The sequence below is a fragment of the Mus caroli genome, unplaced genomic scaffold (genome assembly GCF_978045245.1).
Source record: "Mus caroli unplaced genomic scaffold, Mus_caroli_1 scaffold_7, whole genome shotgun sequence".
Classification (NCBI taxonomy): domain Eukaryota; kingdom Metazoa; phylum Chordata; class Mammalia; order Rodentia; family Muridae; genus Mus; species Mus caroli.
In genome coordinates, this window is record NW_028227262.1 from 65,216,149 (window position 1) to 65,229,890 (window position 13,742).

At 53.7% G+C, this 13,742-nt stretch overlaps 1 protein-coding gene across 16 annotated transcripts in view; it reads right to left on the minus strand.

Annotated features, from left to right (window-relative positions):
• The window catches only part of Dysf (dysferlin), a 201,616-nt gene that overhangs the window by 102,948 nt on the left and 84,926 nt on the right, over positions 1–13,742 (minus strand). For 8 of the 16 annotated variants that reach the window (XM_085840480.1, XM_021164310.3, XM_021164306.3 and 5 more), the window contains 7 exons: positions 11,070–11,111; positions 9,767–9,882; positions 9,332–9,445; positions 7,999–8,176; positions 7,317–7,441; positions 5,603–5,709; positions 656–848 (listed from right to left, as the gene is read on the minus strand). In XM_085840480.1, the coding sequence (XP_085696606.1) occupies positions 656–848; positions 5,603–5,709; positions 7,317–7,441; positions 7,999–8,176; positions 9,332–9,445; positions 9,767–9,882; positions 11,070–11,111 (875 nt within the window). The remainder of the gene's footprint in view (positions 1–655; positions 849–5,602; positions 5,710–7,316; positions 7,442–7,998; positions 8,177–9,331; positions 9,446–9,766; positions 9,883–11,069; positions 11,112–13,742) is intronic. The other 8 variants (XM_021164299.3, XM_021164311.3, XM_021164307.3 and 5 more) reach the window with 1 other exon arrangement.

Here is a 13,742-nt window from a genome sequence, read left to right on the forward strand (position 1 = left end):
AGGATATTGAGGAGGGCTTGCCCTTGCCCTCTCTCAGCCACGGTATAAACTCTGCGAAGAGGAGGATCAGGAGCGAGGGTCCAGAGGCTGCCAGTCAGCAGTCTGGGGGACCATCCCAACCATTATGAAGATACACCCAGAGAACTAACTGGCCATGTGCCTACCACCCTGCCCAGGGACACTCTAAGGTTCATCATCCCTCTCCAAGCAGCTTTCGCCACTTCCCTTTTACAGCCCTCTGTTTCAGACACCATCTCCCTGTACGTGCCCAGATACCATCCTGTCTCACCTCCCGTATTTCCTACAAACAGGAACTAGTAGCCCAGAAGGAGTCAGGTCCCCGGGGTAACAGACTTCATCATGAAACCTAGAGCCAGACACCCTGGGTCTGGTACCAGCCTTACTTTAGCATCCCTCAATAGGCTAGGGCCTACCTATTGAGTATCTACTGTGTGTTAGACTCTGAGTTGGACACCGTAACGCCCAGTAAGTATGCTGTTGTGTCCTACAAATGGGCATACTAGAGCTCAGAAGGTTAAGCAACCTGCCCCAAGGTCACCTAGCAACAGACCCAGGAATGTACCACAGTGTAAACATTTGGTCTACATTCCAGGAGGCAGGAAAGCTGAAGAAAGGCCCCCACGAGATTCACTACCTCCTCGGCCAGGGCACGGAGATGCAGAAGCCAGTCTTCGGCCTGCTCCAGGGCAGTGGAGAGCTCACTGTGGCCAAGCTTCAAGGCCAGAGCAGCTTCTTTGATCTGGCTCAGGTGACGGGTGCGTAGCCGGAGCAGGTACTGATCAAGGTGGGTGGCAGAAGGTATCTCATGGATGTCACACAGGGGCTGGCTGTGAGAGACAGGTGGAATGCGCTTGTTCACCAGGGCTATACACACCACAGAGGCAGGTGCATGTATACATAAGTCCTTACCCACTGCCAGCCTATTGGGTACTCACCTCATCGCGACCTGCCTGCTCCAGGAAGCCTTCCTTATACAACCTGGTCCTTCTACTCTGAAACATACCTCCTCATTCCCAGGCATAAGCCTTTTTGGAATAACCCTCAACCTCCAGTCTAGTGGGTTCTTTTGTATGAGTACTCCCCACCCCACCCCACCCCACCCTATCCTACCCCACTGACTGCAAGCTCTCAGAGGACCTAGAGGGTCTCTTTCCTGCCCCCTTGTGTAGTCTAGGGCAGAGGGCAGAGGCTAAGTTGTCTCACACTGAAATAAATCCCTTCTGTGTTGGGCGCACACTCTCTTCCAAGAAGGAAATTTATGGACCCCTGACTAGCTACTGCAGACGCTGTGGGGAGGCCAGCAGCCATGAATACAGAAGCATCCACTCTGGCTGCCCCGGAGTCGGCCCTCCCAGAATCCTGAGCTTTGGAAAGCCTTCTGAGCACAGCAAGGGTACCGCGGCCCTCAAATAACAGTGCTGAAGCCCAAGTGAGGAGTTAAGTTAAACTCCATCGTGTGTGGGGGCAAAGATCTCTGATCCCGGACTCATTACACGGGGCGCTCTCTAAATGCCCCACAGACGGAAACCCCTCAGCATCCCAGGACTGGATGTGCACACCCAAGGGAAATGCTAGAAAAGAATGGGCGAACTCCAGTTCTCCCTCCCCGAGCAGGACCCTCCAACTGGCCCAGCCCTTGCCCTCAAACAGGACATTCGTCAACGCTGAGCCAGGCCTGCTCTGCGCTGCAGCCCCCGCCCCCTCCCCGCAGCGTCTGGACTCCGGGCTCCCGGCTGATTTATTTTTTCTGCCAATTTCCCCGAGCTATGCAGAACCAATTACCGCCGGAGCGCCGCGGCACCGCTCTGGCAGGCCCTCGGCGCGCTGCGTCTTGCCTGTTATTTTTTTTAATTGAATTTTTAGGGTGGGGGGGAGCGGGTGCGCGAGCTCCATCTCGGGGAAACTTAAGCCCCGGGGCCCGTCTCAGGTCACGTACTGCACACCCTGTGGTAATATAATATTTACTGCCCCGAGGGTGCCGCGGACGGCAGCCCCGGGCCGGCGGCAGCAGCGGGCGGAGGCCGTGCGTGCGTGGTGGGTGAGGGGCCCTGGCGCACAGTAGAGCAGAGGGCTGGAGAAGCTACAGGGGACCCTCCAGCAGACCACCCAACCAAGACTCCCCAAGACAAGTTCTCACCCCTCAAAGATGTCCTGGCTCTTTCTCAACCCCCAGAAAGGTCCAATACTGGGGTACAGAAAGGGAGTCTGAGGAGAAAACTGCACCCCTAGTCCTGCCTACAAATGGAAGGTGGGCCATAGCAGGGCTCATTAACACCGGGGAGCAGAGCCGGCTGCTCACCAAGTCACCACCTGTCCCCGAGGACCAAGTCGGTGATTTTATCAGGGCCAGTTCCTTGGAGAATGAGCTGGCCTCATTCTTGAGTCCAAACAGATGACCATCCCCCAATTTTGCCCTCTCATGAGGGAAAACTGAGGCAGTCCGCCTTTCCCCACAGGAGCAGCCTTGGAATGTTTCCCAGGGGAAAAAAAAAAAAGTGGCCCTGATCTGCACCTGCAGGGCTGGCAGGAACTATTCCTGTGCAGGATGCTAGGAAGGGTTTGTAGCTGCTGGAACGGCATGGTGGCATAAAGTAATGCACAGAGGCAAGAGGTGCATTATGGGATGGGGAGGGTCCAGCAAGCCAGAACACTCAGAAGGGATGAGGGTTATTAGGTACCCTGTGGGGAAAACAGTCCTCTCCAGGTAAAGAAGGGAGAGAGAGGAGGGAGGGAGGGAGGGAGGGAGGGAGGGAGGGAGGGAGAGAGGAAGGGAGGAAGGGAGGAAGGGAGGAAGGGAGGAAGGGAGGAAGGGAGGAAGGGAGGAAGGAAGGAAGGAAGGAAGGAAGGAAGGAAGGAAGGAAGGAAGGAAGGAAGGAAGGAAAGAGGGAAGGGGAAAAGGAGGGAGGGAAGGAAGGGAGGGAGGGAGGGAGGGAGGGAGGGAGGGAGGGAGGGAGGGAAGAGGGAATGAAAGAAGGAGGGAGGCTGGGCTGTGGGCAGGAGAGAAAATGAAGGCTGTAAGAGCTGCTGTGGTTTGTGCTGTGATCTCTGAAAGTGGTGAACCCATAGATCCAAGAGTGGACAGGAGATGGTGATGGAGTCTGGGGCCGGGGGGGGGGGGGGCGGCGCATGTGTGGCCTTAGACACAGCCTGGCCCAGACCAGAAGGATGGGCATGGAGAAGAGACCCAGTGAGCCCAGAGTTCAGAGAAGAGAGCTTTGGTACATTGGTGCAGGGGGTGGCAGGGATTGGGGGGAGGCTCAGGGTGAGCTAGGGAAGGATTCTACCTGGAGACAATAAGGCTGATAGCAGGTAGTCAGCCCAGGTCAGCCATGACACCTGCTTATACCCAAGCCTCAGGAAGCATGGTGGCAGCCTCAAGTGGTGCTTGGAGGGATGGATCTGGAGTCCCTTCCTGATCCATGTCAAATCATGTCATGGATCCTGGTAGTCCTGACAAATATCCTGAGAAGATGAGAGCCCATTCCCACTCCAGGTTCCTGTCCTGGGACTGATGCCCCACAGAGGCCTGGGCATCCTCCTGCCTCAGGACAGTGGCGGAAGAGCCTTGACAGAGTTCCAGATACATCCTCCCTAAGAGGGCACTAAAGACAGCCTGGGACCAAGTCCCACAGACTCCAATGTCCCAGCACCTCAGATTGACTAGGGATTGGATCCCACCAGCCCCACAGACTTGCCTGCTCCACTCCACAATTACCATGAACAGTACTGCAGAAATTCATTTTCTGTCAGCCACTGTCCAGAAGTGGCATCACTGGGCACTAGGCACAGAAGCCTTTCTGTAGGCACACCCAAGGCACAGGGGGAAAAGATGCCTACCCCCCTCCTTGCAGCCCCTGCAAGATAATTGTGCCCTGTGTGCCCCCCTCCAGCACCACATTCCCTCCTCCCCCAGACCAAGGCCACTTCCTGATGCCTCATCACCTGGCCCCTACTCTGCTCCCCTCCTGCTAAGCCTCTCAGAGAATGGTCCCAAAGCCCACCCAGCTGCTGTGGCCATAGCTAGGGTGCCTCTCCAGGGCCCCATGTCCTATCTATGTGGGTCTGGGTGTGTCAATCAATCTCTGTGTGCCTCAGTTTCCTTATTTGGCCCTCAGAGAATTGTATGATCAGAGGTTTTTGCTTGGTGACTAGAATAGGCACAAACTTCCCACACAGTGCCTGTTGCAAACTCTGCGCTGCTCTCTGCTCCCTCCACACCCACCCTCCCCAGCTCCTGCCTTAGGTGCCTGTACCTTAGGTTACTTTGCAGCCCTGTGTCTCCTCTCTTGTCATCCTGAAGGCACAGCAAGCATCTGGCCCAGGAGTCTCCTTCTTCCTCAGCGTACCCAAGCCTGAGCTCTCCTTGGCAGAGCCCCTTAAAGCCTACCTTGCTAGAAATCAACTATCCTTGGTAGCCCTGAAGATGGCAGGCATTTTAGGGCTACATGCCTTGGTCTGGGGAGTGTCTTCTCCATGTCCGACCTTTACATTTCCATAAGCAATCTCTTTGGGAAGATTGCCTGAGTTCCACTGTCTGCATCTGCTCTGAGCTCCCACAGGCCATGCCTACCTAGAGGGCTCAAGTTATCAACAGAGCTGGGGCTGAGCCTGGTTTCAGGAAGGTATGGAGAATGGAGGAATGATCTGTTTAGGGTGGGGTAGGGGCATTTCCTTGGGATCACTTCCTAACCAGGGTATGCAAACACCTAGCCACCAGTTTCACATATCTCATAGTGAAAGCATTTCTCTGATGCCCTTCAACTGTGTTCTCCAGCTAGCCTGAGAAAGAAAAAGATAGGGTGAGGGAGATGGCTATCTTCACTCAGAACCCAGAGAGTTCAGGAGAGTGGTTCTGACCAAGTCTGTTTCATAACTGAGAAACCAGGACCCTCCAAGGCAGGGCTACTGAAAACCAGCCGACTGTGGTGAGGGGCAGGTCTCCTGGTTCCTTGCATTTGTCACTGTGGGAATCACGGTTCCTTTTACACAAGCCTCCTCACGGTACCACTCCTTTGTTGATTAGAGATTATTAAGGAGTGGTTCTTCACGCCAAATTCAACTTCAAAGCTCCCATGGAAACACTACTGCTAGCCCTCCTGGGAGTGGGGAGCCCCCTCCTCCGCTGACCCGCAGTCCCTTTCCTCCTCACTCCCAGACACCCCTTTTCCTGAAGCTGACAATCATCTGTATGCAGCGAAAGCCTAAACAGAAACCATGGTCCCCGACAACATGGCCTTGGGGGAAGGAGGGGTGCCCCCACCCCAGCTTCTCCTGGAGATTCCATCAGGGAGCTATGAGGTCGGGGATCAGACACACAATGCGTCCCATTCAGGTGAGCCGGTCGCCCGCCCGGCCCACAGCTGCTGCTGCTGCTGCTGCGGGGAGATTTATGACCTGTTCTGAACGTCACCTTTTCAACTCCCGGTGCAGGCTCCAGCACCTCTGGGCTCAGCACCGGCCAGACTGCTGGCCAAGCGTGGCTGGGAGACGTGCTTCTGCTCACCACCACACACGAACACTCCTGAGGAGACAGCCTTGGCTGAGCCAGGAGAGGCATCTGAAGGTGCCAAGGACCCCCTACCTGCAGTCTGCAAGGAGCTCATCTGTCAACTGAGCCACCAGGGCGTCCACATCCTCGGAGGAACACTGTGCCTTCAGAGCCAAGTGGACCTGCTCCAGGTTAGCTTCCTGGGGAACAAGCATCCCTAGGTTAGGAGTATCACCACGGAGCAGGACCCAGCCCAGACCCTGTTACCGAGCCAGAAAGGAATAGATAGTAGGAGCAGGACAAGGCAAAGCCAGACTCAATCTGGCTCCAGAACCTTCCAGGATGCCCCATGCATCCCTACGGCTCTATTCTCAAGCCAGATCCCCAGTCTCACACATGAATGGACACAAGGCGATCCTTTGCTAAATAGAGATTTTTCACAGCCTGGATGCATCCCCTCCCACCTGCCACCTCAACACCAGGCCTGAGTCCCCTCAGGGGAGTGGATCTCTCTGAGACAACACTGGTCAGTCTTTTCTGGAATGGCCCACACTGCCAGATTCAGATCTAGCCAGTTTCCCCAGCAGTCATGCAGCCACCAATGGGCATAAAGAGCAGACACCCAGAGCTGGCTCTCTTGCATTTCATCTGATCCCCTTCTCTGGGCACTTTTCCTAGGGCAAGGTCCTGGGCTGGAAGGCCAACTCCAAAATACCTGTTAGCCCAAAGCTGCCTCAGTCTCCTAAGTAGCCCTCTCCACGTGTCAGGGCATGTGATGTGTGTTCCACCCTGGGGAACAAACCCTAGGAAGAAAACTCAGCTCCTGCTGTCGGGGAACTGTGGTCTTCTGGTAGAATAATGAGGAGCCCAGAGGACAGCAGGACAGTGACTCTGCAGTCTCAACTCTAAGTTCCCCCGCTGGCGTTAGCTGCCCACCAGCAGCAGCTGCCAAATTCAGGGACACCGCCCCTTCCTTGCCTTTCTGCCTCCCTTCCTACTGTGTTCATCAGCCCGACCTTCCCCATGCTGCCCCTCATCCCTACCATGCAGCCACACTCACTTTCCCCACTTGGGTGATGCTCCCTGGAAGGGAGCCTGGAGCCACAGCCAGCGGCTTCCCAGCATCCTTCACCCCTCCCTTGGCCTTCACATCTGTGCCCTCTCAAGATTCTCCTGCATGCCCTGATGAAACATAAGGTAGCCTAAAAGGGCAGAGGGGTTCCCTGAAGCCTCTCCTCACTCCCACACAGAATATCCCTCACATTCAAACACTCCGCCTCTCTCCCCGGGTTCCCAGCTTTGGACCCCAGATCATTTCTCTCAAAGCACCTCATCTCCCCAAGACAAATGCACCAAGGCCCGGCAGCCTGAAGTTCCACGAGCTCCCGAGAAAGCCATTGGCCTCCCAGGACCGTCTCACCCTCCCCTGAGTCCTTGCCATGATACGCTAGATATGGTCCTCGGTCCTCGTCTCCCACTTCCTCTCATTGTCCCTATGGCATCATCTTGATGCTCCTTAGTTGATCTCTCCACCATACTCCACACCTCTCCCTCAGCAGCCATGAAGGCCACCTGCATCTAAGTTTGGAGCCCCTAGCTTCTGGCTTTTAGCTGCTGGCTGGAAGTTTCTGGCACAACTAGAGAATACCAAGCGTATCCTGACACTTCAGTTATCTCTCAACCCTCCATCTTTCAGTCATCTCCAACAGCCACCTCGGGCATCCCCAGCACCCTTGATACCCCATCTCTACAAGTCTGCATGCACATCCTTCAACCAGGCACCGTGTCTGGACAGGATTCCACTCACCAGCCGGTCAGCGACCCTGAGGAGCTGGTTTTGGGTCTCAATTCGATGGCTGATGTCTTCCCAGTATGAGGACAGCACCACCACGGGCTTCACGTTGCCCCAAGGCAAGTAATAGTAATGGCATCCTACAAGGGAGAGGGAGAGACCTGAGCACTGCAGGCCCAGGGCCGTGAAATGCCATTCTGCAGAGCATAGAGCTCAGGTCACAGAGCTTTCAGAGCTGGCCCGGCTTGAGACAGGACTCAAGATAGGAGGACCAGCTCTGCTTTCTCCTTAAATGCTTGTGCTGTGGCTGGTAGTTCCCAGGATCTAAGCACGGTGCCTGAGCACACCTGGGGGACAGAGTGGGTGGGACCAAGTGCTCTGACTCTCACATCAAAACAAGAGGGCTGATAGAAGATCTCTGGAAGACCCAAGCTCACATCGGTCAAGGTCTCCAAGCCAAGCCCCCAAGCCCCATGTGATGACGGCAATAGCTCAGGACCAGGGCAACTACAGAACCGTGGTGATCAAGCCTGCAGGAATTCAAACTGTGGGTGCAGTGCCCCTGCCCCCAAGAGGGGTATGAGGGACAACACAAGAATTACAGGAGAGGAACACACCACAAGATTTGCTGTGGTTTCCACAGGAGGCAAGGATTGGCATTTGCCCTATGACCCAGGTCCCCTCCAGCCTCACCCACCATCAAAGACTGCCCGGCTGTACTGGGTGGTGGAGGCCAAGGGCAGGCAGGTGGTGTCGAACTTGTTCCCGTAGTTCCCAATGCTGACCTCGAACTGGATGGCGTCATCCACATCCTGCAGCATTGTGGCTGAGTAGAAGGCAGCAAAGAGGGAATATTTGCGCCTCCGCAGGTACTTCTGCAGGCAGAGTGAGCAGGCCAGAGATCACAGGGGGAGACAAACAAGACCCTGCCCACCACCCCACCACCCCCAGTGCGGATCTCATAGACGGCAGGCCCGAGCCATGACCAGGACTCAGAAACTCCTTCTGGCTGGGCAGAAAGTGACAGATGGTCCAAAGGCGCAGCCTCCAGACTTGGTTACTGAGTGAACAAACCCTTTCCAGGTCTGTGCAAGGTCTGTGCTCTTGTTTCCTAGTACAATCTGCTCCTCCAAGGTCAGGCGGCTGCTCCTTAATCCAAACCAGCATCAGTGGCACCGCCATGTCCACAGAGCAGGGTCTCCTGCAGTGTCCCTCAGGGCATCCTACACCTCATCTGCCCCTTAAAGGGGCTGAAAACTCTCAGTGATCATGCCTTGCCCAGACAAACACACATGCACACACTGCAGTCTGCACAGGCAGCCTCAGTCATATGCTCATAACGTACAGCTCACGATGACCATTCCAAGCCCAAGGCGCAGGGCAGAGACAGTTTAAAACACTCATGTGATTTGACATGAAACAACACAATTTTATTATAGTCACCTCTTTGGAAAGCTGGGGGAAAGGAAATGGATCAGATAAGTTTTGGACCATGTGAACTGTAATGATAGATAACACTTACTGAGCGCCTACTGTGTGTGTCTATATATCATCTCATCTTACCACCATCTCCTAAGGTAAATGTGACTACAGACAGGGAAAGTGAGGTACCTGGCAGATGGGAGGGCCAGCATGGACTCCTGAGGTGCTAACCACAGTGCCCTAATGTTCCTGAGGACCATGCGTGGCTCTGATCTTTCTGGGGCCTCAGAGTCTTCAAGTATAAAAAGGGCTAACAACAGCCACACTGCAGCATGCTGGATTTGAAGACATCAGTGGCAAATGGTGTCCACTGACCTCATCATGAGCTGTATCAAGTTCTGAGTTCCTGTAATACTTTCATCTCTCTCCCTTAAACCTCAAAGCATCCCTGGGGGAGGGGGGGGCAGAATATCACACTATTCTCCCCTTATCCCTGAGAAGTGCCCCTACAGTGAATGCAGGTCAGAACTGAAGAAGGCCCTGCACCATGGTACTTAGCCACCTGGTTCCTGTTCCCAAGCCAGCTCTGTCCCAGAGCACACCCTCACCTCCACACGCAGGATATCATCAGCAGGGAGGTCTTCCACCTTCTGCTCACTGTGGTCCACCAGTTTGGTCTCCAGGGACAACAGAACCCTGCCTCGATATGCCACACCTTCTCCCTGCAAGAGAAAGTCACAGTCACGAGCAAAGGGGTCAGGGGGCAGGAAAACACAACGCATGACAGCATTCACCACTATGGATGGGGATAGACCAATCAATCCTCAGGCCCTGTCCAAGGGCATGAAGGCTGAGGGGGATGGGCCTGGGCGTCCCGGAATGAAGGCAGTGAGCAGGTCCAATTGGCCCGGAGAAAGAAGCCCAAACAGAAGGAGGTGCTCTGAGGGTTTGTTCAGGCCTCGTGAGGCCAGTGGCATATCATCTGGGCCCACACAGTGCCAGGCCGGGCTGAGGACCCTTAGAGGCTGTGCTTGGCTGCTCACCTTTCCTGTGTTGAGCTCTGCATAAGGATCTGGGAAGCCCGTGAACTCTCGGGGACTGCCATAGAGGTTCACATAGCAGGGCCCAAAAGTGGGAAGGAAGCCCAGGTTGTCATCCACTAGAAGATACAAGAAGGTATCAGAGAGGTGGCCCTGTAGAGCCTTTCAGGTTCCGCTGATCCACCTTCAGATGGGGATCCCATCTCTAGCCCTCAGTTTCCCCCATATGCACCATAAGTGGCCCCTGAACATGTATAACTAATACTACACTAGCAATGACTATAATCAACTCCCTATAATCTGTCCCTTGGGTCCTTGATCTACTGAAATGAGACTATTCCTACTATCTCATTAGTCCTATTTGACAGATGAGGAAACTGAGTCTCAGAGATGTGACTGAGCACAGGATAGCAAAGATGCAGCACACTCAGCTGGCCACACACAAGCTGCGGCTCAGACCATGGGGGAGGGGGAACAGAGGTGGGTTCAGAGCCAGGTGACCAGAGAAGCCATGTCCCAGGAGAAGATGGAAAATGGAGAGATTATCATCACATGTTCTCTTGACAATGCCACAGCTGCCCTTCCTGGGACAGGACCTCACAGGCTACCCTCTGACCCTGCAAAGGCAGGACATTCAGGATGCTCAAGGCAGAACCATCATCAGGACCATCCCGGTGTCTCCATCCACACAAGGCTAAGCCAGGGCAAGCACGGAGAAAACAGCCTCCACACAGAGCTGAGACCTGCTCAGCGAGACATGAGGCTGTCCACCTTAAGCCATGCTGCTGAGACAGTGCAGGGGCCTGGGAGAGGCAGGGGCAGCCAGAGCTACCCTGCCTATCATTGTTCCTCATACTTCCTCCTCCAGACCCCAGTGCAGACAGGGCTTGGCTTTGCGAAGCAAAGGGGGAAGCTTGGAATGATCAGACGCAGGGGACCGCTACCAACTGCTTGTCAGTCATCACGATCATGATTTATCTCATGAATTATGCTTCAAGCGCTTCTCATTCCCCTGGCCACCTCCAGATCCTCAAGATGCCTCACAATCCCCCTGGCCTACTCTGACCCCCATGTTGGAAGCATGGTTGGTGCAACAAGCTTAGGGAGGGTCTGGGAGATCTAAAGGAAACTGGCCTTAAAGCATCTCAAGTAATTCATATCAGTTACCCAGTGGCTGCGACTTGCCAGCGGTCAACTCAGAGACCCGGCTGTGACTCAATCCCCTTCATGCAAGTCAGAAAATTCCCCTCCAGCAGAAACCCCAATGTCCCATCCCCTCGTGGATCCCTAGGTGACAGCAACGTACGGTCAGTGGCTTGTGGACTCTTGAGTACACCTGCAGGCTCCTCTGAAGCATAAAGAAATGGAAGAGGAGTTAGGATGGGTGTGGCTGGGTGGAGAATGGTTACATGAACAGGAGTCTGGACGGAGAGCTGGGGGACGGGCTCTGTGAATGTACAACAAAGGAAAGCACATACCCTGCCCCCCAACTCCAACCAGACAGCCCTCCGCACCTCTGTGACCTGAACCTCCATCCAACATACTCAAGAAACAACGCACAGGAGAAAACGTGCTTTTTCTTCATTATATACAGGTAGATTAGGAGGAATGGTGCAGAGAAAGAAACATGAAAAGAGAAACGCTAAAGAGCCATTGTGGACAAGTGAATACCCTGGGCTCCAAACCCAAGCATGAGACTGACACTTGGGCCCAGCACACTGAGCCAAGGCCATTTAAGGCACAACATCTCCACCTAGTGGGTATTTCTAGTATTGCCACAGACAGCAACATACTATTTTCTCAACGTGAACCACCTGGGTCTGGCTCCTATCACCAGCCACTTCCGGTGAAGATAAGAGACAAATGATAGCATATACACAGGAGCATGTCCATGCACAGCCATTAAAATAAATGTAATAAGAATATTCTAACCGTTTTATGTTCCCACAGATTCATGATAGTTGCTAGGAACTGCCAGAGGATATCCAACGAACAGTCACATGTAGCCGATAATGGCCTGTCGTGCTCCAGTGTCACTCAAAGTAAGTATGTGTACTCTCTTATAACTCTCAGAGTGTGGCTTGGACATCCTGGATTTAATGTGTCCTAAGACAATTCTTCATCCATTGTGGCCCAGAGAACCCAGGTTGGACGGCTCTGGAAGGCTCACAGAAAGGAGTGTGAAGCACAAATATATGGTGGTCAGGAGGTAAAAGCAGGGATGGAGAACTGAAGCCAGAGACCTAGAGAGGGCAAGGTCCTGATCTGGCCTTCTGATTTCTGCAGTCAGGTCTCGGCCCCCAAGGCTAGTGGCAAGAATCAGTGTGGCAGAGAGTGTACCTTGTGAAGATTTTCTTATCTACAGGAACTGAGCTGGCCCTGGCATAGGAGAGTTCTCAGCCTGGAAGAGTGACATACACAACACAGGCACAGCTGTGGTCCCCAGAGTCTACTTTAAGCTCATCCCAAATGATGCTTTAGCGGGAGGAGCCTGTTATCTTGGACTAATGAAAGCAGACTCAGAGATGGGACCCCTGTGTTCTTGCTAGAGACTGGCTTTTATCCTGGTAGCCAGTCAGTGATAGTTATCTATCAGTCCCACCAGCAAGCTAGCCACCTGCTGGGTGGTGGCTGGAACTGCACAGGCCTCCTTTTCGTTTGTAGATTTAGGAGCCATAAGCAGATAGGACTGTGGGCATTGGCTCAGCCTTGCTGACATCTTGGGCCAGTGCTTCCCAACTTGAGAACAGGTCACAGGTCTCCGATGTTGAGGTTCACCCCAGGTTCTCGCCCCTGTGTCTGCAGACAGCTCATAAAGTCAAGGGCGGGAGAGCAAAGAAGCCACCAACACAAAGCCGCTATTTAGTCCTGGTCGTCTTTCTGCCAAAACACAAGTGTTTCGCTGTGTTTTCCCTGAGCCTGGAGAGTTGGGTCCAAGGAAGCCCCAAGTCCCAAATGAACACGCCTAGCTTTTTACTGTGAGAGTGAAGCCCAGTTCCCTCACCTGGAAGAACTGGAAGAGACAGAACAGGCTGCCAGCCACAAGTCACAGCTCAGCAGGCGGTCCCTGGGGACATGCGTGTACCCTGGAGAAGCCCAGCCACTGCCTTCAGTCAGCCTTGCCAGCTCCCAAGGCTCGGCAGAGCCCCAAGCCCACGGCTTTGGCTGCTTGACACCAGCCTGGTCCAGGCAAGAGGGAAAAGGGGAGACTACTGGGAAATTCACTGTCATCCAAAATCCAAAGACAACTTTGGTTTTCCCAGTACCGTTCTGGAGCACACTGTCCATATGGGTGACAGCGTCAAAGATGCCTGCAAGTATCACAGGTCCCATGAGCTTACCACCTTTCAAAAGAATGGCCACATCTAAGAGGGCATACTCCTTTAAATAATAATAATAATAATAACAAAGTCTTCCCTTAATACGTTGGTGCACAGGGTCCAAAGAGTACTTCAGTGTGCCCAAGCAAACTGCGGGCAGAAGTGCTTAAGAGGTTCGTGTTAGGTCTTGTCCTTACTGGGGACAAAAACAAGATCACAAAAACAAAACTCGAGGCTGAATCAAATCATCGGGGAGCTCAAGGCAGAAAGAAGTGGGTTCGATTGGTTGGTTTGCTGCTGCTGCTGTTGCTATTGTTGTCATAGTCATTGTTTTGAGATACAGTCTCAATGAGTTAGCCCCGTGGGTCTTTTACTCACTATGTAACCAGGATGGCCTCACACTTCTGATCCCTTTGCCTCTACCATGCAAGTGCTGGGCTACCATATGGTGCTGGAAGTGGAACCCAGGGCTTCTGCACGCTGGGCAAGCACTCTAACAACATACAGTATAGTTTGTGTTGTGTTTGGGAGAAACAAGAAAACAAGGCAGTGTACTTTCCCAGGCTAGGGAAAGAAATGTAGCCATGGGCAAAGGAAGTGACAACCTTCAGGCCAGACAGCTGCGTCCACCTGAGAAAGGGACTCATCTCTACAGGAAG